This window comes from Musca vetustissima, unplaced genomic scaffold (genome assembly GCF_032173495.1).
Source record: "Musca vetustissima isolate MV318-11 ecotype Yass unplaced genomic scaffold, APGP_CSIRO_Mvet_v1 utg37579, whole genome shotgun sequence".
NCBI classification, from domain to species: domain Eukaryota; kingdom Metazoa; phylum Arthropoda; class Insecta; order Diptera; family Muscidae; genus Musca; species Musca vetustissima.
The window spans coordinates 29,225-55,492 of NW_026887584.1; the positions used below are offsets into that span (position 1 = coordinate 29,225).

At 34.8% G+C, this 26,268-nt stretch overlaps 1 protein-coding gene across 1 annotated transcript; it reads left to right on the plus strand.

Annotated features, from left to right (window-relative positions):
- Nucleotides 1-86: 86 nt before the first annotated feature.
- On the plus strand, nt 87-25,743 carry LOC133335203 (pancreatic lipase-related protein 2-like). The gene is made up of 4 exons (XM_061543506.1): nt 87-168; nt 24,504-25,211; nt 25,274-25,442; nt 25,610-25,743. The coding sequence occupies exons 1-4, from the start codon at nt 87-89 to the stop codon at nt 25,740-25,742; spliced, it is 1,092 nt and encodes a 363-aa protein (XP_061399490.1). The 3' UTR covers nt 25,743.
- Nucleotides 25,744-26,268: the final 525 nt, after the last annotated feature.

Consider the following 26,268-nt stretch of genomic DNA (forward strand, 5'->3'; position numbering starts at 1 on the left):
CAAACTGTTATTTAACAGTTGAGTTGAAAACCAAAAAAAACCACCCGAAAGCAAAGTCTTCAAGCTCCATTGCCAATAAGCCAGAAATGTTCGCTGTTGCTGTAATTCCAAAATTCCGGAATTTATGGATTTTTGCCTTGACGCTCAGCTGTTTGATAATAAATGCCGGTTTGTATTTTTTTCTTTCTTTACTTTTGTTGTTGTGTTGTTTATTGATACCGTTTTTGGATATTTGTGTTTTGAAGAAAGCCAAGGGGATACAAGTAGGGAGGGTGGGGAATGTGTGGGGCTAAGTGAGCTAATATGTGTAAGCATTTCATTGACACTTTTTTTGTGACGGTTTGACGAAGTTTCCAAAAAACAAACTTTTACTTTCGCTTTTATTTGCATTTCTTTAAAATTTCTTTAAGAGACCCTTTGATTGTTGGCCTTCTTTTTTTTGATTTTGTTATTTTTTTACTCTTCTTCTTTTCTCGATTTTTATCGTTTTTTGTTTGATTTTGCTTTTTTGGTGGCCTAAAAAATCGCTTAGTCACTTTGGAATTATGTGTCACAGTGTATTCGCTGTGAGCTTCATCCATTGAAGGTTATCTGTGACCCTTTACTGGTTAAGTTCAAGTTTGTCGCCTAAGTCTTTTGTTTTGAACACGGACAGAGGTGTGAATTTACATAAAAATGCGATTTATGGGAATATTTCCATTGTGCCAAGCCTATAAATTATAAATAGGCCTATATACGAAAGCGAAATTAGTCTCACTTGTCAAGGTTTATGAATAAATATTTTAATTTTTTTTAATAAATATTTAGAATTTTAAAATGAAATAAAACCAGTAAGGAAAGTAGTAAAGTCGGATGGGGCCGACTACATGATACCCTTCAACACTTTGGGTATATTCAACAGATGAATCCTAACAGACGTCGCATTTTTAAGGGACCAGTAAAATGAAATTGCATTGATAAACATGTCATTCTGCAACCGATACTAAATTTTTCATTTGGTCAGATATTGAAGCTATAAATCTAAACCGAGCTATAAATCTGAACCGATTTTAGGAAACTTAACACACATCATTCTAACATCCTAATTCATTACACTGTGCCTAATTTCGTGCAAATCGAAAGATATATAGGGACTTTGGTGCACCATTTACATTAAATCGGACGAAAATATATATGGGAGCTTTATCGAAATCTGAACCGATTTTCACGAAACTTAGCACACATCGTTCTAGATTTAATTCATTACGCTGTTACAAATTTCGTGCAAATCTAAGGATATATAGTGACTTGTGTGCACCAATTACCTAAAATCGGACGAAAATATACATGGGAGCTATATCTAAATCTGAACTGATTTTTACGAAACTTAACACACATCATTCTAGGACTAATTCATTATGCTGCGCCAAATTTCGTGCAAATCGAGAGATATATAGGGACTTTGGTGTACCATTTACCCTAAATCGGACGAAAATATATATATATGAGATCTGTATATAAATCTGAACCGATTTTCACGAAACTTAACACACATCGTTCCAGACTTTATTCAGTACGCTGTGTCAAATTTCGTGCAAATCGAATGATATATAGAAACTTTGGTGTACTATTTACCTAAAATCGGACGAAAATATATATGGGAGCTATATCTAAATCTTAACCGATTTTCACGAAATTTAACACAACATTCTAGATCTAATTCATTACGCTGTGCCAAATTTCGTGCAAACCGAAAGATATTAAGGGACTTTGGTACACCATTTACCTTAAATCGGACGAAAATATATATGGGAGCTATAACTAAATCTGAACTGATTTTCACGAAATTTAACACACATCGTTCAAGACTTAATTTAGTACGCTGTGCCAAATTTCGTGCAAATCGAAAGATATATAGGAATTTTGGTGGACTACTTATATATAGGGACTTTGGTGCACCAGTTACTTGTACCACAGTGTGGTGAAGGGTATAATGAAATTAAAAATAATGTAATAAACATGAATGTAATAAAAATGGGTTTTGAATACATATTTAAACATTTTTAATAAATATTTAGAATTTTAAAATCGATGAAAAATATGTTGAGCTCTTGAAAAAATATTTTTTTAAAATCTACGCCTTGTTAAGCTCTTAAAAAAATCTTTAAAAAATCTACGCCTTGTTGAGCTCTTGAAAAAATATTCTTTAAAAAATCTATGCCTTATTTGGGCCTTGAAAAAATGTTTTTAAATATTTAAGCCTTGGTTGGTTGATTAAAACGTATTTTTTTTAAACCTATGACTTGGATAGTCTAAAAAATATTCCTTAGAAATCAACGACTTAAATAGTTGAAGAAAAAAATATTATCTATGTCGATGTAGATTTGTTTAGCACCAATCAAACTATTTTTAAATATTTCTAAAATATTTACACATTCTTTTATTTTCTACAAAACAAAAAAACCAATAGAACTGTAGGTCAAGGCTTTTGTAAATACATTTTTTTTTGTTTTTCTTTTCTGTGGCTTTTTTAATAATTGGAATTTTCTAGTACAATTATATCTGCAGATGCCTCTGTGAAACCAGTCACTCACCACTCAGTATCAGCTTATTGTTATTTTCGATTATTTATGTGTGTTGTGTATTTTACGAACTCGCATAATCATGTTAATATTATTTTATTTTTTTTAGTTCAGTGGCATTTTAATTATGATTTTACGTTTATTGAATTAGGATGAAGTCGGGGTGCCTTTTGTTTTGAATATTTTATTAGACGCTGATGGGGCTTTGGGAAATTTTTTGAATGATTTGTGTGTCATTGAATTGGAAATGATTTTAACTAGGCCAGTATATAGGGTATGATATTTTCATCGACTATCAAAGGGGTAGATTTTTTGAAAATAAACGTGGTTTTGATTTTTTTAAATATCATACAAATATTTTTTTATAATGTACTAAATTCCATTGAACCCCCAAAGATAGTTTTTATGTCAATTACAAATTTAAATTTTTATACCCTATACAACTATGTTGTCAGGGTATTATAGCTTTTTGCAGCCCCAAGAGTTTGTAACGCCGAGAAATATTGCTCCTAGACCCACCTTTAAGTATATCTATCGTCATATCTCGACTAGCTGAGTCCATATAGGCATGTATGTCCGTCCGTCTGCCCATTATAATTTGTAAACATTATACAGGCCACAATTATAGATCAATCTTCACGAAATTTTGCATGTAGGATGGGTTCGGCCCAATACTTCGGGGATGAAATGGACCAAATACTTAATTTTTGTCGGTTTTTCTGGTCGCTCCAGAGGCCATAATAAGGCCCTAACATCTCGAAGTTTTACATGAAGAAGGGGATCGGGCCAAAGAATGAGCATGCCTGATCGGTCAATATTTAGCGGGTCAAATAGACCCTGACTTTTGTGTGAAAAATTACAAAATTGTTATTCTGGGGCGTATATACTTGCTCCTGAAGGACATATACCCGAGAAGTTGATAGTATAGCCAAGAGGAGTGGCTGGCCTTCAAATTGATACCAATGGCTGTATGTACTCTGTATGTATATATGGCTGTATGTACTCTGATGTGGGAGTTGTACGTAATTAGGTAAAGGTGACTATGTGCAAAGTATTACTATTACTCCATTAGAGGATAGAAATGTAGCGCTGATCGCTTTAAAATCGTACATGAAATTCCGATTATGGTCATGGACGATGCCTACGGTTTTCGGTGAAGTTGAGATTTCATTCAGGGGGTGCAATGAACCAGAGCCAATTATTATATGCAGAGCATCACATAATTTACAAGGTGAAGGGGATCTGACCAAATACTTAGAGCGGCTGTTTAGATGATGATCGGTCAATATTCAGAAGGTCAAATCAACTAAAACCTAAAGTGACCAATTTTTTATTTAACGGCGTAAAAATTCACTTCAAGAAAAAAAATTTCTAAAATATGCCAGGATCATATGGTCGGCTCCGTCCGACTATATTACTCCGCTCACTGGTTTAAAAAATAATGTTTTTTATCAACTAACCAAGGAGTAGATTTTTTTAAAAAATATTTTTTTTATCAATTAATTGAAACTCCAAAGTTAGTTTTTATGAAATGTCAAGGTCAAGTACCTAACCTTGCTCTTTATATCAATTATAAACTTTAATTTAAATATAATTACACTTTTAAAATTAAATGTCACATAAATCATGAACTAATTTAAGCAAACAAATTTTACGACATCTTCTCATAAAAATTTGTTTCGTGATGATAATTTAAAAAAATATATATATATATAATAATTAAAACTGATACCTTGAACATTAAATAGATATTGCCAAAAAATAAGATCTCCCCCACCTTCAACTCAAAAAAAAAATCATAACAACGAACCTCTAATTTCACATTAGCACCTGAACCTACCTTACTTACGCACGAACACACACATACACACTTCAAGCAAAATAAACAAAAAAATGTATTTCTCATAGAAATTTGCACATCATTTTGTTGAATTGTATTATTTTTTTAAGTGTAGGGAGTATTTAGGAAACCATATTATTATGATTTTATTACAATTGTTGTTGTCAGTATTTTTTTATAATTCACATTAACACGGGCCATCAAATAAAATTCATAATTTGTTTGTGTAGTCAAGGAAAAAAGGCCACAAACTTTTAGTGTCACAACAAAAAACAAAAACAAATTCACTTTTTTGATTTGTTTTGCTTTGAACTTCACAACCCCCAAGTGGGCCATCACCAGGTCAGAAGCAGTGGATATGGAATTTGTCTGTCCATTGGATGGTACTGCAAAGTGCAGATGTATGCGTGCCTGCGATTATCAGAATTTAAAATTTTATGTCACAACGTTCTGTTGTTGTTCTGGCCATTGTATTGAAGAATTCTTGGTTTTGTTTTTGTTGTTTATTCTTTTGTTGAAACCCCATTAACGACTAGTGCTAAAGTTGTAAACACGTTTATGGTTATTTTTTAATACGTTTGGGGTTATATATATTTTTTATTTGCAATGACAATTAGTTTTTGAGGTCATTGGAAATATATTTTTTTTAAATTAAAATTATTATATACATAAAATTGCTATATAAATAAAATATTTAATTGAAATAAATTTGTTTCCTTATTTCGATGTTCTTTAAAATTTTTTCTTATAATTAATTAATTTTTTTTTGAAAATTCCAACCGACCCTGAAAATGTATGGAAAATTCCATTTTCTATTTTTTGAATATATTTTTTTTTAATTACTATCCAAGGAGTTGATTGCCAAAGAAAAAATTTTCAAAGCTGTTCAAGGCGTAGATTTATTAAAGAATATTTTTTCCTGAGCTGTACAAAGCGTAGATTTTTTAAAGAATATTTTTTCCTGAGCTGTACAGAGCGTAGATTTTTAAAGAATATTTTTTCCTGAGCTGTACAAAGCGTAGATTTTTTAAAGAATATGTTTTTCCTGAGCTGTACAAAGCGTAGATTTTTGAAAGAATATTTTTTCTTGAGCTGTACAAAGCGTAGATTTTTTAAAGACAATTTTTTCTGCGCGAGCTTTTTCATAGACTATTTATACCCTACACAAATATATAGTCAAGGTATTATAGCGCAGCCCCAAGAGTTTGTAACGCCGCGAAATATTGCTCCTAGATCCACCTTTAAGTATACCGATCGTGATATCTCGACTAGCTGAATCCATCTAGACATGTGTGTCCGTCCGTCTGTCCATTATAATTTGTAAACACGATGTCACGAAATTTTGCATGTAGGATGGGTTCGACCCAATGAAGACCCCTATTGTTTTTGGTAAAGATCGGTTAATATTTAGGGGATCAAATGGACCAACTACTTTATTTTTGTCTGATTTTCTGGTCGCTCCAGAGGCCGCAATTATGGCCCAAACATCGCGAATTTTTGCATGGAGAAGGGGATCAGGCCAAAGAATAAGCATGTCTGTTTTGATAAAGATCGGTCAATATTTAGCGGGTCAAATAACCCCATACTTTTGTGTGAATAATAGCAAAATTTTTATTCTATGGCGTATATATTTAGTCCTGAAGGACACAGACCCGAGAAATTGATAGTATATCCAAGAGGAGTGGTTGACCTTTAAATTGATACCAATTATATTGTAGTATGTACTTGGATGTGGGAATTACAAGTAAATATTTACAAGTGCTTAAGTATACAGATATTAAGTATTCAGATATAGCGCTGAACGCTTTGAAATTGTCCATGTGGTTCCATTTATGGTCAAGGACAACGCCAATAATTTTCGGTGATTACCATATAATAATTTTGGGATGAAGTGGACCAATTTTTTTTTTTTTTTTTTTATTTTTTCGATTCGATCTATAGGCCACAATTGAAAGCCGAACATCACAACACAACCAATGGTAAAGGGAATTTGGACAAGTAATTAGAAGGGCTGTACTGAATATTAGCAATATTTTTTGACCTCTAGTCGGTCAAGAGTGTGCAAATATCGAGAAATATCGCTCAAGCTTAGAATGTAGAACCAAACAAAGTTAGATTTTAGTGGAAGTTGTGTAGGGTATCGTATGGTCGGCCCCGTCCGACTATACTGCTCCGCTCACTGGTTTCTATTTTTTAAAATACAAAAAAAAATGTGTATATATATATATATATATATATGAAATATATTCGAGGGTGTAACAAATTTTATTGCAACATACATACCTACGTATGTATATATTAATATCCTCAACACAATGGTATAGCAAAAACAAACCTGCCTGTAATAACACCAACCTGTTCATGCAGGTTGTAAAATTGCAAAATCATTGAATTTATGTTAACCAACAAAAATAATAACAACTGTCTAGTTACCTTGATTTCAATTTTGGTACATTTTTTAATCATTTTTAAAATCCGGTGCGTAGTTGTAAACAACAAATATATATTTGGTCAAGTCTCAGAGTGATTATAAAATCATATTTTTTAAAAAATGGAACAGCTTGGGAAAAAATATTCTTTAAGAAAATCTATGCCTTGTAAAGCTCAGAAAAAAAATATATAAAAATATAATAAAAAATATTCTTTAAAAAATATACGATTTGTACAGCTCTGCAAAAAATATTCTTTAAAAATAAATTTTTAAATATTCTTTAAAAATCTATGTATTGAACATCTGTGGAAAATATCTTCTTTAAAAGATCTATGCCTTCAACAGCTCTGAAAAAATATTCTTTAAAAAATCTACGACTTGTACAGCTCTGGAAAAAAATATTCTTTAACAGATTTACTCCTTGTACAGCTCGGCAAAAAATAGTCTTTAAAAAATCTACACCTTGTACAGCTCTGGAAAACATATTCTTTTAAAAATTTACGCCTGGTACGACACTGGAAATAATATTTTTATGAAATCTGACCCAAGTACACCTTTGAAAAAATATTCTTTCAAAATGATAGGCCTTGTACAGCTCTGGAAAAAATATTCTTTGAAAATCAACGTCTTGCAAATATTTCTAAAAAAATAGTAAAAGGAATTCACCATACATTTCCAAGAACGATCATGATGTCCACAAAAATTAGGTAATTAGCTCCAGAGGACTAAAAAATTAATTATTAAAAATATTCTAAGAAATAAGAAAACAATTTTTTTTAATTAAATCATATATTTTAATTTATATATTAATTTTAATTTAAAAATTATATTTCCAATGACCTCAAAAAATAATTGCAAATTAAAAAATATATATATAAGCCCAAACGTATTAAAAAATAACCATACACGTTGTTAACAACTTTAGCACTAATTGTTAATGGATTTTTAACAAAATAATCAACAAAAACAAAACACTCAGTATTCTTTAAAACAATGGACAGAACAGCAACAACAAAACGTTGTGACATAAAGTTTTTAAATTCTGATAATCACAGGCACGCATACACCTGCACTTTGCAGTACCATTCAAACTTCAACGGATAAATTTCATCTCCACTGCTTCTGACCTGGTGATGGTCCGCTTTGGGGGTTGTGGAGTTCAAAACAAAAACGAGGCATTAATTAATTTGTTTTTTTTTTTTTGTGATACTAAAAGTTTGTGGACCTTTTTCCCTTGGCTGCAGATATAAATTATGAATTTTATTTGATGGCCCGTGTAAAATGACTGATACAAATTGGCTGCAGATACAAATTATGAATTTTATTTGATGGCCCGTGTAAAATGAGTTATAAAAAAAAAATACAACAACAATTGTATAACATCATAATAATATGGTTAACTAAATACTCCCTACATTCTACTTAAAAAAATATTACAATTCAACAAAATGATGTGCAAATTTCTATGAGAAATACATTTTTTTTCTTGTTTGTAGTGTGTATGTTTTCGTGTGTAATTGAGGTAGGTTGAGGTGCTAATGTGATATTAGAGGTTCGTTATTATTATTTTTTTTGAGTTTGAGATGGTGGAGATTTTATTTTTTTCACAGGGGTGATAATATCTATGTAATGTTCAAGGTATCAATTTTAATTGTTATCTTTTTTTTTTAAATTGTCATCACGAAACAAATTTTTATGAAAAGAAGTCGTAAAATAATTTTTAATTTTAAAAATGTAATTATATTTAAATTGAAAAATTTTAAATTTATAATTGATATAAAGGGCAAGGTTAGGTACTTGACATTTCATAAAAAACTAATTTCGGAGGTTCAATGGAATTTAGTCAATTATAAAATTTTATTTAACAAATCAAAACTACACCTTTGTTAGAGGTTGCAAAAAATATCTTTAAAAAATCTAAAAAAACAGTGAGCGGAGCAATATAGTCGGACGGGGCCGACCATACGATACCCTACACAATTACCACGGAGTTCTAACTTTCTGCGAATGTTTATTCCGATCCCCGCTATATTTTCGCTCTCTAATGTGGTAATGGATTACTGAATAATATATGAATACGTAAGTACCTGTAAACATTTAAGTGTAACTCCCACATCCGAGTAAATACAACAATGTAATTGGTATCAATTTAAAGGTCAACCACTCCTCTTGGATATACTAGCAACTTCTCGGGTCTATGTCCTTCAGAGGTAAATATATACGCTATAGAATACAAATTTTGTAATTTTTCACACAAAAGTCAGGGTCCATTTGACCCGCTAAATATTGAACGATCTTTATCAAAACAGGCATGCTTATTCTTTGGCCCGATTCCCTTCTTCATGTCAAAATTTCATCATGGTCGGGCCATATTTCCGCCCTCTGGAGCGACCAGAAAAACCGAAAAAATTAGCATTTGGTCCACTTCATCCCCTAAAAAATAAACTATCTTTTTTCGAAAACAGTAGGGGTCTTGATTTTCCAGAACCCATCCTAAATGCAAAATTTCGTGAAGATTTGCCCATAACTGTGGCCAGTATCGTGTTTGCAAATTATAATGGACAGACGGACGGACGGATACGCATATCTAGATCGACTCAGCAAGTCGAGATATGATCGGTATACTGAAAGGTGGATCTAGGACCAATAATTTGCTGCCAATATTTTGGGGCTGCACAAAGCTGCAGCCCCCTGACAACATAGTTGTGTAGGGTATTAAAAATCTACGCCTTGTTTAGATGTTCGAAAAAATATTTTTTAAAAATCTACGCCTTGTTTTGATTATGAAAAAATATTTTAAAAAAATCTGCGCCTTGGTTAGATGTTCGAAAATATATTTTTAAAAAATCCAACAAAATTTTTTTTTGATGTTTATATTTAAATAAAGCCAATAAATCATAATGTTGGCAAAATCAAACACCAAAAGGGTGGTCATGATCTATGGCACGTCTGTCTTTTAAATCGAAAAAAACAGAGGCAGACGTCTCGAATTATTATACAAACAATAAACAACAATGGTGCCTTTATGACCACATGTTGGTAAAACACAATCACAGTTTTGTTCAGAAATAAAAAAAAAAACAGAAACCCAAAAATATTATTAAGACCTGTGTCTGTGAATGGCTTCTTCAGTTTGGTTATTTTCGGTTACCAATGACAGTATTTTTTTTTTTTTTTTTTTTTTTTTTTGAAGATGGCCTTTACACCCGTAACATAAGAAATGATGAATGGCTTGGTTGGTGGCTTACGATTTTGCGACGGCATAGTTCCATTGCGGTTGTTTGGCCACAAGTTTTTTTATTACTGTTGTTTAAGTCATTTGTTTTGTTATTACAACAAGTTGTTGTTGCTGTTGCTTTTTTGTGTTATGGTTTATTGAACCAAATCGACAAAAAGTTTGTCATAGAATTAAAAAAATATTTCGAAGTTTTATGTTGCTACTTCATATGTATTTGTCGTAAAAGAAGAAGGTGGGTGGTAGTTGGAAATTCCATTCCATATATGCATATCAGGTTTTTTTTTGATTACAAATATTATGAAAGATAATATGAAATTATTATTTGTAGAGGAAAATGAACAGAAAATTTAATTTCATTGAAAAAAAAGACGAGGGGATTTAATTCATATTATTATGATAAACGAAAGACTTAAGATACAAACTTCATTGAGTAAATTTCATTTCATGATTTTTTTTAATTTTATTTTTTATTTGTTGTTATTGTTTATGTTTGTATATAGTTTATGTCGAAGTACTCATTACTAAGTACACACTTGACTTGTTGTAAAATACTAGTTTTAACGTTTGATTAGTTAGGCCTACTCATGTGTGTCACTACTCACTACTTCATATAAATATGAATATATGTTCATGCATACTTGTCATATTTTATGGAGATTTGACATTTCGTTGAAACATTTAGACTATAATCAATTTTTAAATGGGATTTTTATACTATGTTATTATATAATTTCCATGGTTATATAATAATGTAGTTATATAGCATTTTTTGTTAAGGAAGTCAAAGGGTCGCTAAAAATGTTTATGTCTCAAAATTGAGACATAATTTACGATAGTGTTATAAAAATATATTATGAGTTCCACTTGTGATTTTTAGCATCTTAACAACCATAGCTTTCAAATATTTTTAATTTAATTAATTTTAAAAACTTCACGCCTTAGGTTACTCGATGAAAAATTAACTTTAAAACAGTGAGCGGAGCAGTATAGTCGGACGGGGCCGACCATAAGATACCCTACACAACTACCACGGAACTCTAACTTGCTGCTAATTTTTATTCCTAGGCTGGACAATATTTCGTGATAGTTGCACCCTCTTGACCGACTAGAGGTCAGTAAATATTACTAATATTCAGTACAGCCCTTCTAATTTCTTGTCCAGATTCCAATTTCCTTCGGCTTTCAATTGTGGCCTAATGATCAACTCGAAAAAAAAAATACAAAATTAAGTTTTCGGCCCACTTCATTCCAAAATTATTATCTGATCATCACCGAAAATTATAGACGTTGTCCTTTAACGGTCAACCACTCCTCTTGGATATACTATCAAATTCTCGGGTCTATGTCCTTCAGTAGTAAATATATACGCTATAGAATACTAAATTTGTAATTTTTCACACAAAAGTCAGGGTCGATGTGACCCGCTAAATATTGACCGATCTTTATCAAAACAGGCATGCTTATTCTTTGGCCCGATCCCCTTCTCCATACAAGAATATGCGGTGTTTGGGTCATAATTGCGGCCTCTGGAGCGACCAGAAAATCAGAAAAAATTAAGTATTTGATCCATTTTATCCACTAAATATTAACAGATCTTTACCGAAAATAATATGGGTCTTCATTGGGCCGAACTCATCCTACATGCAAACTTTCGTGAAGATTGGTCCATAACTGTGCCTGTATCGTGTTTACAAATTATAACGGACAGACTGACGGATATAAATGTCTAGATCGACTCGGTTAGACGAGATATGACGATCGGTATACTTAAAGGTGGGTCTAGGACCAATATTTCGCCGCGTTACAAACTCTTGGGGTGGCACAAAACTATAATACCCTAACAACATAGTTGTGTAGGGTATAAAAATTCACGCCTTATGCTACTCAATGAAAAATTACTTAGCTGGCTTGTGGCAAAACTTTCGTTCCATAAGCCGAACTTAAAAAAAAAGATTTCCAGGCGCGTCGGTCTTTTGCGCAGTTTTTCCAATTTGAAAGGCCATATTCCGCAATGTTGCCTTCCACTTGATCCACTTTCCATCTTATTCGTGGCCTTTCCCTTCTGCGTGAACCATCAGCTGGTTCGCTTTTATATGCCTTCTGGGCATATAAAAGCGTTGGCTAGGTCACAACATGACCTAGCCACGTAGTCGCTGGAGCTCAATACGTCTAACAATGTCGATGTCCGAGAATTGCTGATACACCGTCGACGCAGATCGGCCCATAGATCTTTCGGAGAATTTTTCTCTCAAACACTCCAAGGGCTGCTCATCTGCTTGCGTAAGTACGCATGCTTCAGATCCATATAACAGCACGGGTAGTATCAGCGTCTTGTAGAGTGTGAGTTTGGTCTGGGGGGAGGTGACCTTGCTTTTGAGGTGTTTGCTCTGACCATAGTAGCATATGTTGGCCATCACAATCCTTCTCCGATTTTCAAAACTGATGTCATTCGTTTAATTTATGGCGGTACCAAGGTATATAAAATCTTTAACTACTTCGAAGCAGTTGTTCTCAAGTTCCACAGTTGGTCCGAGTCTACTGGACGTCTTGCGCGTTGATACCATCAGCTTGGTCTTCTCGCCGTTTACTGCCAGACCCAATCTGGCAGACTCTTTCTCAATTTGTACAAAGGTAGCTGTTATCGCTTTATGTCGATGTCATCGGCGTAGGCGAGTAACATGTGTTGTTTGGTGTACATAGTCCTATTTCTGTTCACCTTTGCCTCTCGTATGATCTTTTCCAGCAGGATGTTAAAAAGATCATACGAAAAAATGTCATCTTGTCTGAATACTCGTTCGATATTGAAGGGCTCCGATAGGTCCTTTCCGACTTTAACTGCTGACCTTGTGCTACTTAAAGTTATCCTGCATAGCCGTATTAATTTTGCAAGAATGCCAAACGCAGACATGGCTTTATACACCTCTGAACGGATAGGCTGTGGAATGCGGGTTTATAGCTGGATAGCGCTTTATATGCGATGAGAAGGAGACTAATTCCTCTTTAGCTGACACATATCGTCTTGTCTCCTTTTTTGTGCACGGGACGCAATCTTCGGGCATGCATTCCTCTAGCCAAATTGTACTAATCAGCTGATGCATGCTCCTGACTATCATCTGACCGCCAGTCTTGAATAGTTCGGCTGGTCGGCTCCTGCTGCTTTATTGTTCTTGAGCCGATTAATTGCTTTTTTGACCTCATCTTGGCTAGGTGGTATACACTCTATACCGTCATCCATTATTGGTTCTGGGGTATTCTCTTCACCGTCACTATTTGATACCAGAAGCTTTTCAAAATGCTCATCCCAGATCCTCAGCACGCTGTCTGTATCTGTCACCAGGTTCCCATCTTCATTTCTATAGGAAGATGTGCCTGCACCAAAGCCTTCGGTTTGGTGTTTTACTCGTTGGTAAAATTTCCGAACTTCATTCTGACTCCTGTACATCTCGATTTACTCACGCTCACGTTTTTCTTGTTCTTTCTTATTTTTTCTGAAAACATGTTTATCCTCTCTCCTTTTTTCCCGATAATTCTCCATCACATTACGTGTTGCTACTGTCTGCAGGGTTGCCCTATACGCTGCGTTTTTCAGATCAGTAGCAATACGACACTCTTGATCGTACCATGGGTGGCTTTTGCTGCAGTTTGTTGGGAGTGGACAATCCTTTGGCATTGTGCTTCTATACTATTTTTGGGACAAGAAGTGCTTTCGTCAAGCAGATGAGTAATTTGAGCGGAGTAGTACTCGGCTACCTGTTGTATTTGCAGCTTTTCGACGTCAAGTTTCCGTGTTGTATTAGATCGCACCTTTGCTGCAACATTAATACTAGTGAGAACATTGGCTGCTACAATGTAGTGGTACGAATATATATTCTATTGAACGTCTAATACATTGGATGAATGCCTTCCGTCTATCACAATATGATCAATTTGATTTCTCTTTGCTTGATCAGGAGAAATCCAGGTGGCCTTGTGTATATCGAGATGCTTGAATCTGGTGCTGCTAACTACCATGTTTTTGCTGCCGCGAAGTCAATCAACTTCGTGCCGTTGTCTGATGTTTCTTCATGGAGGCTCAATTTTCCGACGGTGAGGCTAAAGATATTTTCCCTTCCGATTTTTGCATTAAAATCTCCTAGCAGAATTTTAATGTCATGGCCAGTGCAACGATTATACACAGTTTCTAGGCGCTCATAAAATATGTCTTTGTTCTGCTAATCTTTGTCTTCGGTCGGAGCATGTGCGCAAATAAGACTGATGTAGAAGAACTTCGCTTTTATGCGGATTATAGCAATTCGCTCATCTACCGGAGTGAATCTGGAGACGAGATCTTTTATTCTCCTGTTAACCATAAATCCGCAGCCATTCATTCATATCTCGTTTCATGGCAGTTATAATACAGGGCGTAATCGTCCGATTTACTTACACCTATCCCTTTCCATCGCATTTACTGTAAGGCAATAATATCGGCTTTTACTTCTTGAATACATCCGCCAAGGTGAAAACTGCGCCTGTTCTGTACAACGTGCGCACATTTCAAGTGCAGATTAGCAGATCGTGGTCCCTTATACGTTTGTTTGTCAACATTAGGGGGTTTGGTTTTCTTTTTCTTTGATTTTTCATAGTAGGAGGGTTTTCCGAGTGTGGGCAACTAAACCGGCGCCTCATATAGTTGTTATGAACTCTCGGCACATATTAGATCACTATTTCAACGGGTGATGAAAATAATTACCCCAGGTGACACCGCGGGGAGGTCAGTGCCACAATTGAGATCCCCTACGCCACCGCCACGCCTTAGGTTACTCGATGAAAAATGAATTTTAAAAGATCCACGCCTTAGTTTACTCGTTGAAAAATTATTTTTGAAAATCCACGCCTTTTGTGGGTCGATATATATTTTTTAAATCCACGCCTTTAGTTACACATTACCACACAAAGGGGCAGAAATATAGCGCTGATCGATTTGAAATTTTCCATGAGGATCCAGGTATGGCCAAGGACAACACCTATAATTTTCTGAAATGATCAGATAATAATATGGGGATAAAGTGGACCGAAAACTCATTTTTTGGTATTTTTTCGATTCAATCTATAGGCAACAATTATAAGCCGAACATCCATATTCACGGTGAAGGGAATATGGACAAATAATAAGAAGGGCTGTGCTGAATATTGACAATATTCGGAAAATATGTCAGTGTAAGGAAGAGGTGCTGTTGACCTCTAATAGGGCAAGAGGGTGCAACAATCACGAAATATTACCCAGGCTCGGAATAAAAATCCGCAGAAAGATAGAGTTCTGTGGTAGTTGTGTATAGTATCGTATGGTCGGCCACGTTGGGTTACATCATGAAAAATTTATTTAAAAAATTCTGGTATAGGGTGTCTCATGTCTTTAGCATTCCTCTGTATTAGTTCGAAGTTATAATTTTTAGAATTTGGACTGTGGGTTGTGGTTGCATGTCTGCAATACCATAACAACTTAACGGCCTTGTGCCAAGAAGTTTTTTTGAAAGTAAATATTTCCGTAAATTATTACCACAAATTTTAATTTGGTCTTCGGCCGAACAAAATGTTATGCTTGAAAAGTTGTAAAATAAAATAATTAATTTTATGTTTTTTTTGCTTGATTTATATTTCCACGAATAATAACACAAAAGAAGATTGTGAAAATATTTAAAAAATAAATTTGAAAAAAAACCACCAACAAGAAATAATCAAAGAAAATCGAATAACATATATTTTGTAACAAATTAGGAGAATTGTGTTATATGGACGGACGGGCGGACCACAATGTTGGCCATAATTAGAGAAATGGAATCACTGCCACCTTAAATCGCAAAAACAAATACCGACAACTCAGCTATTTGCAACCATATGGAGAAAAAGTGTAACAGACCACACCAAAATGGCAAATTGAATAACTAAGACAACAAGTTTGAAGATGGAGGGTATGGTTAGGGAGGGAAGGAGGATGTGTGTGAATTAGTAACTAAAACGAATCATCGAGAAACTGTTACTACCTAATAGACAAATGTGTAAAATAAGGCCTTAACATTCCATTTTGAAAAAAATTGCAAATATTGTTTTGATTTAATTTTCTTAGTCACAGTGTTTGGAATCGGGAAATTTCGTTGAAGATTAAATATTCCAAATTTTGGCTAATTGCTTGTTAATGGTAATTTTTAGCACGTGTTTTATATTCTAAATCAATTTTTATGAGCCAGACAGGTTGTGGCTAGCCCATCAAATGGCCTCTAAAAAAATACCCGCAATGAATTAACAATTAGCCCACCACCCCAACAACCAATACCAACAACCATGGCTCCTCATCAAATACTTACTCACCTGATTGAGATTTTTTTAAAAATAAATTTTTTAAAGAACCACACACGGCGTGGATTTTTTAATATTAATTTTTCGTGGAGCTATCAAAGGTGCGGATTTTTTAAAATATATTTTTCATGAAGTTACCCAAGTTACCCAAGGTATTATAGCTGCCATGAAACGAGACATGAATTTGGCTGCGGATTTATGGTTAACAGGAGAATAAAAGACCTTGTCTCCAGATTCACTCCAGTAGATGAGTGAATTGCTATAATCCGTATAAAAGCAAAGTTTTTCAACATCAGTCTTATCTGCGCCCATGCTCCGACCGAAGGCAAAGATGAACAGACCAAAGACATATTTTATGAGCGCCTAGAAGCAGCATATGATCGCTGCCCTGGCCATGACATTAAAATTCTGCTAGGAGATTTTAATTAAAAAATCGGAAGGGAAAATATCTTTGGACCCACCGTCGGAAAATTCAGCCTCCACGAAGAAACATCCAAGACGGCATGAGGTTGATTGACTTCACGGCAGCAAAAAACATGATAGTTAGCAGCACCAGATTCAAGCATCTCGATATACACAAGGCCACCTGGATTTCTTCCGATCGAACAACGAGAAATCAAATCGATCATGTTGTGATAGACGCAAGGCATTCGTCCAGTGGTTTAGACGTTCGATCGATACGAGGAGCAAATATCGATTCGGACCATTACCTTGTGGCAGCCAAGGTTCGCACCAGTCTTAACGTAGCAGCAAGGGTGCGATCTAACACAACACGGAAACTCCACGTCGAAAAGCTGCAAACACAACAGGTATCAGAGGAATACTCAGCTCAACTTGCCCAACTGCTAAACGAAAGCACTTCTTGTCCCGATAATAGTATAGAATCACAATGACAAAGAATTACACACTCCCTACAAACTGCAGAAAAGTAACACTTGGATACCAAAGACCACCATCAAGAAACCCATGGTACGATCAGGAATGTCGTAATGCCACTAATGTGAAAAATGCAGCGTATAGGGCAACCCTGCAGAAAGTAGCAACTCGTAATGTGATGTAGAATTATTGGGAGAAAAGTAGAGAGGAGAAGAAAGGATAAGAAAAACGTGAGCGTGAGCAAATCGAGATGTGCAGGAGTCTGAATGAAGTCCGGAAATTTTACCAACGAGTAAAACACCAGAACCAATAATAGATGACGATATAGAGTATATACCATCTAGCCAAGATGAGGTCAGAATAGCAATCAATCGCCTAAAGAATAATAAAGCAGCAGGTATCGATGGTCTACAAGCCGAACTATTCAAGACTGGTGGTCAGATGCTGGTCAGGAGCATGCATCAGCTGATTAGTACACTTTGGCTAGAGGAATGCATGCCCAATGATTGGAACCTCAGTATCCTGTGTCCCATGCACAAAAAACCGAGACGAGACAATATGTGCCAACTATAGACAAATAAGTCTCCTTCCCATCCCATATAAAGTGCTATCCAGTGTGCTGTGTGAACGACTGAAGCCAATGGTCAATGACATTATTGGACCATACCAATGTGGCTTGAGACCTGGCAAATCCACCATTGAACAGATTTCACTCTGCGCTAAATCCTGTAAAAAACCTAAAAAAAAACACATACACAGCACCTTTGAACAAATTGAGAAGGAGTCTGCCAAAGTAAGTCTGGCAGTAAACGGCGAGAAGACCAAGCTGATGGTATCAACGCACAAGACGTCCAGTAGACTCGGACCAACTGTGGAACTTGAGAACTACAACTTCGAGGTAGTTAAAGATTTTATATACCTTGGTACCGCCATAAATAAAACGAATGACGTCAGTTTTCGTTTCGGAGAAGGATTGTGATGGCCAAAAGATGCTACTATGGTCTGAGTAAGCAACTCATAAGCAGGGCCACCTCACGTCAGACCAAACTTACACTCTACAAGACGCTGACACTACCCGTGCTGTTATACGGATCTGAAGCATGGGTTATTACGCAAGCAGATGAGGCAGCTATTGGAGTGTTCGATCTGCGATCTGCGTTGACGGTGAATATCGCCGTCGAATGAACCATGAGTTGTACGAGCTATTATCGGAAATCGGCATCCGCATGGGCCGATCTGCGTTGACGGTGAATATCGCCTTCGAATGAACCATGAGTTGTACCAGCTATTCTCGGACATCGGCATTGTGTTAGACGTATTAGACGTATTGAGCTGCAGCGACTACGTTGGCTAGGTCATGTTGTGAGAATGGATGAAGATGCTCCAGCATACACAAGGCATATAAAAGCGAACCAGCTGATGGTTCACGCAGAAGGGAAAGGCCACGAATAAGATGGAAAACATTTTTCAAACTGGAAAAACTGCGCAAAAGACCGACGCGCCTTGAAATCTATTTTAAGCTCGGCTTATGGAACGAAAGTTGTGTCACAAGCCAACTAAGGAGAAGAAGAAGCCCAAGGCGTGGATTTTTTAATATTTATTTTTCATGAAGTAGCCCATGGCGTGGATTTGGTGAAATTAATTTTTTAATATATTTTTTTTTAAATTGACTTTGCTATGATTCGAAAATTAAATTCCCCCCATAATGATGCATCTCACGTCTATTTGTGCAACATTTACGGCACTTTGGCTATGACCACGTTTTGCTAAATAAAGCTTAACGGCTAAGAGAGTATCTTAACTCTCTCCCGATGTCTTTCTCTCCGCTATTGCAGTTTCTACATTTGCTGTATGACGTCTTCAGTCGATGGCGGCATAGTATTACAGCATTTGAGCTGTTTTGTTTTGTTCGCGGTTTTCGTAATGAATGTAATACACGAGTGTGTGTGTGTATGTGTGCTTGTATCTTACCTAGCTAGTAAAAGAAATAGGAAGTTACATTTTCTTGGGGCATATTTATGCGCTTAACAATCCCATGATTAGATAATCGTGGAAGTTCAAGTCTGGCTGGAGCAAAGCAACAACAACAAAGTATGTGTTGTTGTTGTTATTTCTGACCAACTGGATGGATGTTGTGTGTGTGTGACCAAATGTGGGATTTGGAATTGTTCGTTTATTTTTTTCCTCACAAATTTTCACGTCTCCACAGAAGTCCATTTACAGGCGCTGATTTTAAATTCGAAAATGTTTTTCGGTGTCAATATGTTAAGAGCACGATGTGTCCATTATTGTTAACCATGGTCGCCGACTTCAAGCGCCGCTAAACGATTATTATTTACTAGTAAATATTATTGCTGAATTTTTATGTCTTTTAATTGGAAATTAATTGATATGACATGATTTGTTATTGTGGCGCCTACAAGGGGACAAGAGGTTATTTTGAGCCAGGAAATCATAAATTATGTAGAGTGTGAATAATACAACCACACATTGACTTGGACTACTTGGTGAAGAGGCAAAAACTAAACAAAAGACTTAAGACACAAACGTCAAACAATTTATTTTTCATTTATTTTTTTCGTGGGTTTTTTAAAATTCATTTTTCAGGGACTAAATTTTATTTTAAGGGGTCGAATCAAGGCGTGGATTTCTTAAAATTTAATTTCAGGGCGTGGATTTTTTAAATCCTACTTTTCAGGGGTCGAATCAAGGCGTGGATTTTTTGAATCCTACTTTTCAGGGGTCGAATCAAGGCGTGGATTTTTTAAATCCTACATTTCAGGGGTCGAATCAACGCGTGGATTTTTTAAATCCTACATTTCAGGGGTCGAATCAAGGCGAGGATTTTTTTAAATCCTACATTTCAGGGGCCGAATCAAGGCGAGGATTTTTTTAAATCCTACATTTCAGGGGTCGAATCAAGGCGAGGATTTTTTAAATCCTACATTTCAGGGGTCGAATCAAGGCGTGAATTTTTTAAATCCCAAATTTCAGGCGAGGATTTTTTTTATTTTTTAAATACTACATTTCAGGGGTCGAATCAAGGCGTGAAATTTTTAAATCCCAAATTTCAGGCGAGGATTTTTTTAATCCTACATTTCAGGGGTCGAATCAAGGCGTGGATTTTTTAAATCCTACATTTCAGGGGTCGAATCAAGGCGAGGATTTTTTAAATCCTACATTTCAGGGGTCGAATCAAGGCGAGGATTTTGTAAATCCTATTTATCCACAAAAGTTTGTAACGCCGCGAAATATTAGTCCTAGACCCATCTTTAAGTATACCGACGTCATATCTCGACTAGCTGAGTCGATCTAGACATGTGTGTCCGTCCGTCTGTTCATTATAATTTGTAAACACGATACAGGCCACAGTTATGAACCAGTAAAATTTTGAACGAAATTTTGCATGTAGGATGGGTTCTGGCCAATGAAGACCCCTATTGTTTTTGATAAAGATCGGTTAATATTTAGGGGATGAAATGGACCAAAAACTTTATTTTTGTCCGATTTTCTGGTCGCTCCAGAGGCCCCAATTATGGGCAAAACATGGCGAAGAAGGGGATCGGGCCAAAGAATAAGCATACCGTTTTTGATAAAGATCGTTCAATATTTAGCAGGTCAAATGGGCCCTGACCTTTGTGTGAAAAATAATACAATTTGTATTCTATAGCCTGTAGGAATAGATCCGAGAAGTTGATAGTAGTGGTTGACCTTTAAATTGATAACAATTATATTGTCGTATGCACTGGGATGTGGGAGTTGCACTTAAATATTTGCAGACGCTTACACATTATCCACACTAAGGGACAGAAATATAGCGCTGATCGATTTGAAACTTTCCATGAGGTTCCAGTTATGGTCAAGGACAATATCCATATTTTTCGGCAATGGTCAGATAATAATTTTGAGATGAAGTGGACCGAAAACTTTTTTTTTTTGTATTTTTTCGAGTCGATCTATAGACCACTGTTATAAGCCGAACATCACCATACAACCCATGGTGAAGGTAATCTTAAAAGGTATTAGAAGGGCTGTACTGAATATTAATATTCGGATAATATGTCAGTGTAAGGAAGAGGTGCTGTTGGTCTCTAACCGGGCAAGAGGGTGCAAATGTCACGAAATATTGCTGGGAATAAACATCCGCAGAAAGTTAGAACTGTGTAGGGTACCGTATGGTAGTTGTGTAGGGTACCGTATGGTCGACCCCTTCCGACTATACTTCTCCGCTCACTGCTTTAAAATTAATCTTTCATTAACTACACCAACGACTGGATTTTGTAAAATAAATTTTTAAAGAAGCTTCGTCCATTGTTCACATAACCTCGATATGAGTATGGATATCACATAAAATCTTAAATGTTATAAGTGTAATTATTTGGCGCCACATATATTGTTTATTATTTTCCTTCCAACTAAATGATTAATATTTATTCGAGAAAAAAAAATAAATAAATTAACGAATATCATACAACATAAAACAGTGGTCCTCGTTTTGCCGCAACATGCAACTGTAACTGTGTGTGTGTGTGTGAGAGAGTGTGCCTTTACAACAAATTGTGGCAACAATCCAGAAATTTGGAGTATTGAAATTGCAGTTACTTTAGTCATGAGCAAAACAAAATAAAAACAAATTCAAACTCAACTAAGAAAAACTTCCGGTACTTTTACTTTCAGTTAAGCTTTCCTCTTTCCGAAACGACAGTCGCCTGCAAAAAATAGAAACAAACTACAAGACGCGAACAAGCAACACAGAGCGGGTAAACAAAAAAAAAAAAATAAATAAACAATCCACTAAACCCGTTCATGACGTAGATATGGAACCCAAAAAAGAGTAACATAAAATAAATTGCCTGCATACCTAAGGCAGAAATTAACGAAGCAGCCGTACTCTTTCCAGAAAGTCCCAAATTAACAAGTTTAAGTTGCAAAAAAAGGCATTGGAGTTTGAATCATGCCAAAAATCTGTTGCATGTTGGTCACGAAATTAACATGCAAAGCAGTTGAGTGGCGTTTTTTGAAGAGGTGTCGGAAATTTCCATACACAATAATATCGTGTTTACAATATTTTATTTCATATTTATGTTCAGCTCCAATTAGTGGGTTTCATACCCTCACCCCGCCTCCTCAACATGTTTACGTTACTACTTCTCTGGGATTTGTCTTTTGTTTTGGTTTTTGTAAACCCAAAAACAACAGCATTTTTCCCATATGCGGAAAATGCATTTATGTTTGATAAGCAGTGACACGTGAAAAATAGATTTAAGTGGTATTTCCTTGCAACAAGTTTGACCGGACAAAATAGATTATATAACATTGACAAATACGAATGAAATATAGGCAAATATGTTTGCATAATATTTGGAGTGGGGAAAAAATATTTAATTTTTGTAAACCCTAAAAAATAAGAAATAAAAAAATATTTAAAAAAATCCACGCCTTGTATAAGACCATAAAAACATATTTTAAAATATCCACGCCTTGTATAAGACCATAAAAACATATTTTAAAAAATCCACGCCTTGTATAAGACCATAAAAACATATTTTAAAATATCCACGCCTTGTATAAGACCATAAAAACATATTTTAAAACATCCACGCCTTGTATAAGACCATAAAAACATATTTTAAAAAATCCGCGCCTTGTATAAGACCATAAAAACATATTTTAAAACATCCACGCCTTGTATAATACCATAAAAACATATTTTAACAAATCCACGCCTCGTATAAGACCATAAAAACATATTTTAACAAATCCACGCCTTGTATAAGACCATAAAAACATATTTTAAAAAATCAACGCCTTGTATAAGACCATAAAAAAATATTTAAAAAAATCCACGCCTTGTATAAGACCTTAAAAAATATTTAAAAAAAATCCACGCCTTGTATAAGACCTTAAAAAATATTTGAAAAAATCCACGCCTTGTATAAGACCTTAAAAAATATTTAAAAAAATCCACGCCTTGTATAAGACCTTAAAAAAATATTTTAAAAAAATCCACGCCTTGTATAAGACCATAAAAACATATTTTAAAAAATCCACGCCTTGTATAAGACCATAAAAACATATTTTAAAAAATCCACGACTTGTATAAGACCATTAAAACAAATTAAAAAAAAAATCCACGCCTTTTATAAGACCATAAAAAAATATTCAAAAAAATCTACGCCTTGTATAAGACCTTAAAAAAATATTTTAAAAAATCCACACCTTGTATAAGACCTTAAAAAAATATTTAAAAAAAATCCACGCCTTGTATAAGACCATAAAAACATATTTTAAAAAATCCACGCCTTGTATAAGACCATAAAAACATATTTTAAAAAATCCACGCCTTGTATAAAACCATAAAAACATATTAAAAAAAATCCACGCCTTGTATAAGACCATAAAACATATTTTAAAAAAATCCACGCCTTGTATAAGACCATAAAAACATATTTTAAAAAATTCACGCCTTGTATAAGACCATAAAAACATATTTTAAAATATCCACGCCTTGTATAAGACCACAAAAATATATTTTAAAAAATCCACGCCTTGTATAAGACCATAAAAACATATTTTAAAAAATCCACGCCTTGTATAAGACCATAAAAACATATTTTAAAAAATGCACGCCTTGTATAAGACCATAAAAACATATTTTAAAAAATCCACGCCTTGTATGAGACCATAAAAACATATTTTAAAAAAATCCACGCCTTGTATAAGACCATAAAAACATTTTAAAAAATGTACGCCTTGTATAAGACCATAAAAACATTTTAAAAAATGTACGCCTTGTATAAGACCATAAAAAATATTTTAAAAAAAATCCACGCCTTGTATAAGACCTTAAAAAAATATTTAAAAAAAATCCACGCCTTGTATAAGACCATTAAAACATATTTTAAAAAAATCCACGCCTTGTATAAGACCATTAAAACAAATTTTAAAAAAATCCACGCCTTGTATAAGACCATAAAAACATATTTTAAACAATCCACGCCTTGTATAAGACTATAAAAACATATTTTAAAAAATCCACGCCTTGTATAAGACCATAAAAACATATTTTAAAAAATCCACGCCTTGTATAAGACCATAAATATTTTAAAAAATCCACGCCTTGTATAAGACCCTAAAACATATTTTAAAAAATCCACCTCTTGTATAAGATCTTAAAAAATATTTTAAAAAAATCACCCCTCCCCCTTCTCATTATCTTTACAGCTGCCCAAGAACGAAATCAAACCCAAGTCTATGTCACCGAATCCTGCCTGGAGAAACCCTTTCGATGTCCCCACCCGAAAATCCAATTCTATTTGTATACACGAAGAACCCAAGAAGAGCCGGAGTTTATAGATGTACTCGATGACAATGCCCTCTACTATACACACTTTAATCCACGACATCCAACGAAGATAGTCATACATGGTTTTGGAGGTGGTCGCAACCTTAGCCCCAGTCCGGATATACGAAAAGCCTATTTTACAATTGGTGAATATAATATCATAATTGTAGATTATGGTTCGGCAGTGAAGGAGCCCTGTCTTAGTCAAATGGAATGGGCACCACGTTTCGGTGGCCTATGCATATCACAGCTTGTGAAATATTTGGCTAGACATCCGAGAGGTGTACGACCGGATGATATACATTTTATTGGATATAGTGTTGGTGCTCATATTGCCGGATTGGTTGCGAATTATCTACGACCAGAGGAGGGGAAAATTGGTCGCATCACAGCCTTGGATCCAACGATTTTCTTCTACGCAGGAACAAATAATTCGAAAGATTTAGATCCCAGTGATGCCCATTTTGTGGATGTCCTTCATACGGGTGCTGGCATTTTGGGGCAATGGCATACAAGTGGTCATGCGGATTTCTATGTTAATGGTGGCACTCGACAACCAGCCTGTGTGGGATCGCCAACGATTTTTCGTAAGTTGGGGACAGAATTTTTGATTGAAAATTGCGATAAATTAATTATTTTTTTATTTCAGAAACATTGGCCTGTGACCACACCAAGGTTACTCCCTACTTCATAGAATCCATTACAACAAAGAAAGGTTTCTATGCCGGACCCTGTCCCAATCTATTTACCTATCTGATAGGTTGGTGTGAACCCAAGGATTCGGAATATGTGCTAATGGGTGAACATGTTTCGCATAAGTAAGTCAAAACACTTTGAAAAAAAATATTCTTTAAATAATCCACACCTTGTCTGAGTCCCTGAGAAGTATTCTTTAAGAAATCCACGCCTTGTCTGAGCCCTGAAAAGTATTCTTTAAAAAATCCTCACCTTATTAATTTGTTACTTTCCTCTTCTTCTCTTCCAGAGCTCGCGGTACATATTATGTAACAACAAATGCCAAGCCACCATTTGCCCGTGGCTTCCCCGGCAAGGGAAGATCAGCAACTACGGGTGAATATTTGGGAGTACGAAGACGACGCCATATCCCTAAATTTTAGAGCCAACAATTTTCGAAAGTGTTCTTCATCGTAAATTAGTGAAAAACAATTGTTTGTGATTTTAATTTTAGAATTCTTCATCTCTTCATCCACCACCCCACTTTTGTCTTGTCTTTTGTATTATTTTTTTATTGTAATTTCATACGCCATTATATTGTTTGTTACAATTCGCGTTGTTGTTGCAAAAACACAAACACACACAATTTTGTAAAATTTATTTATTTCCATTGTTTTTTTTTAAGTTTGTGGCTAATTGTTAAGTTCAAATACAAAAATAATTATTTTAATAAGGGTCCACATTTATTCGTTTTAAGTATCGTAATTAAGATTCTCTAATGAGGGTGTATTGGAAAATATTTCCGAAGGAAATTTTAAGACTCAGCCTAAAATAGTCTCCATAATTTGTCCTCATTAGAAAATCTTAAATCATGTCATATTACCATATAAAATATTATATTATTTAATTTTATTTTTAACTAAATGTACCATTTCTTTTTAATTTGTTTTAATTAAATCATAATTGTTG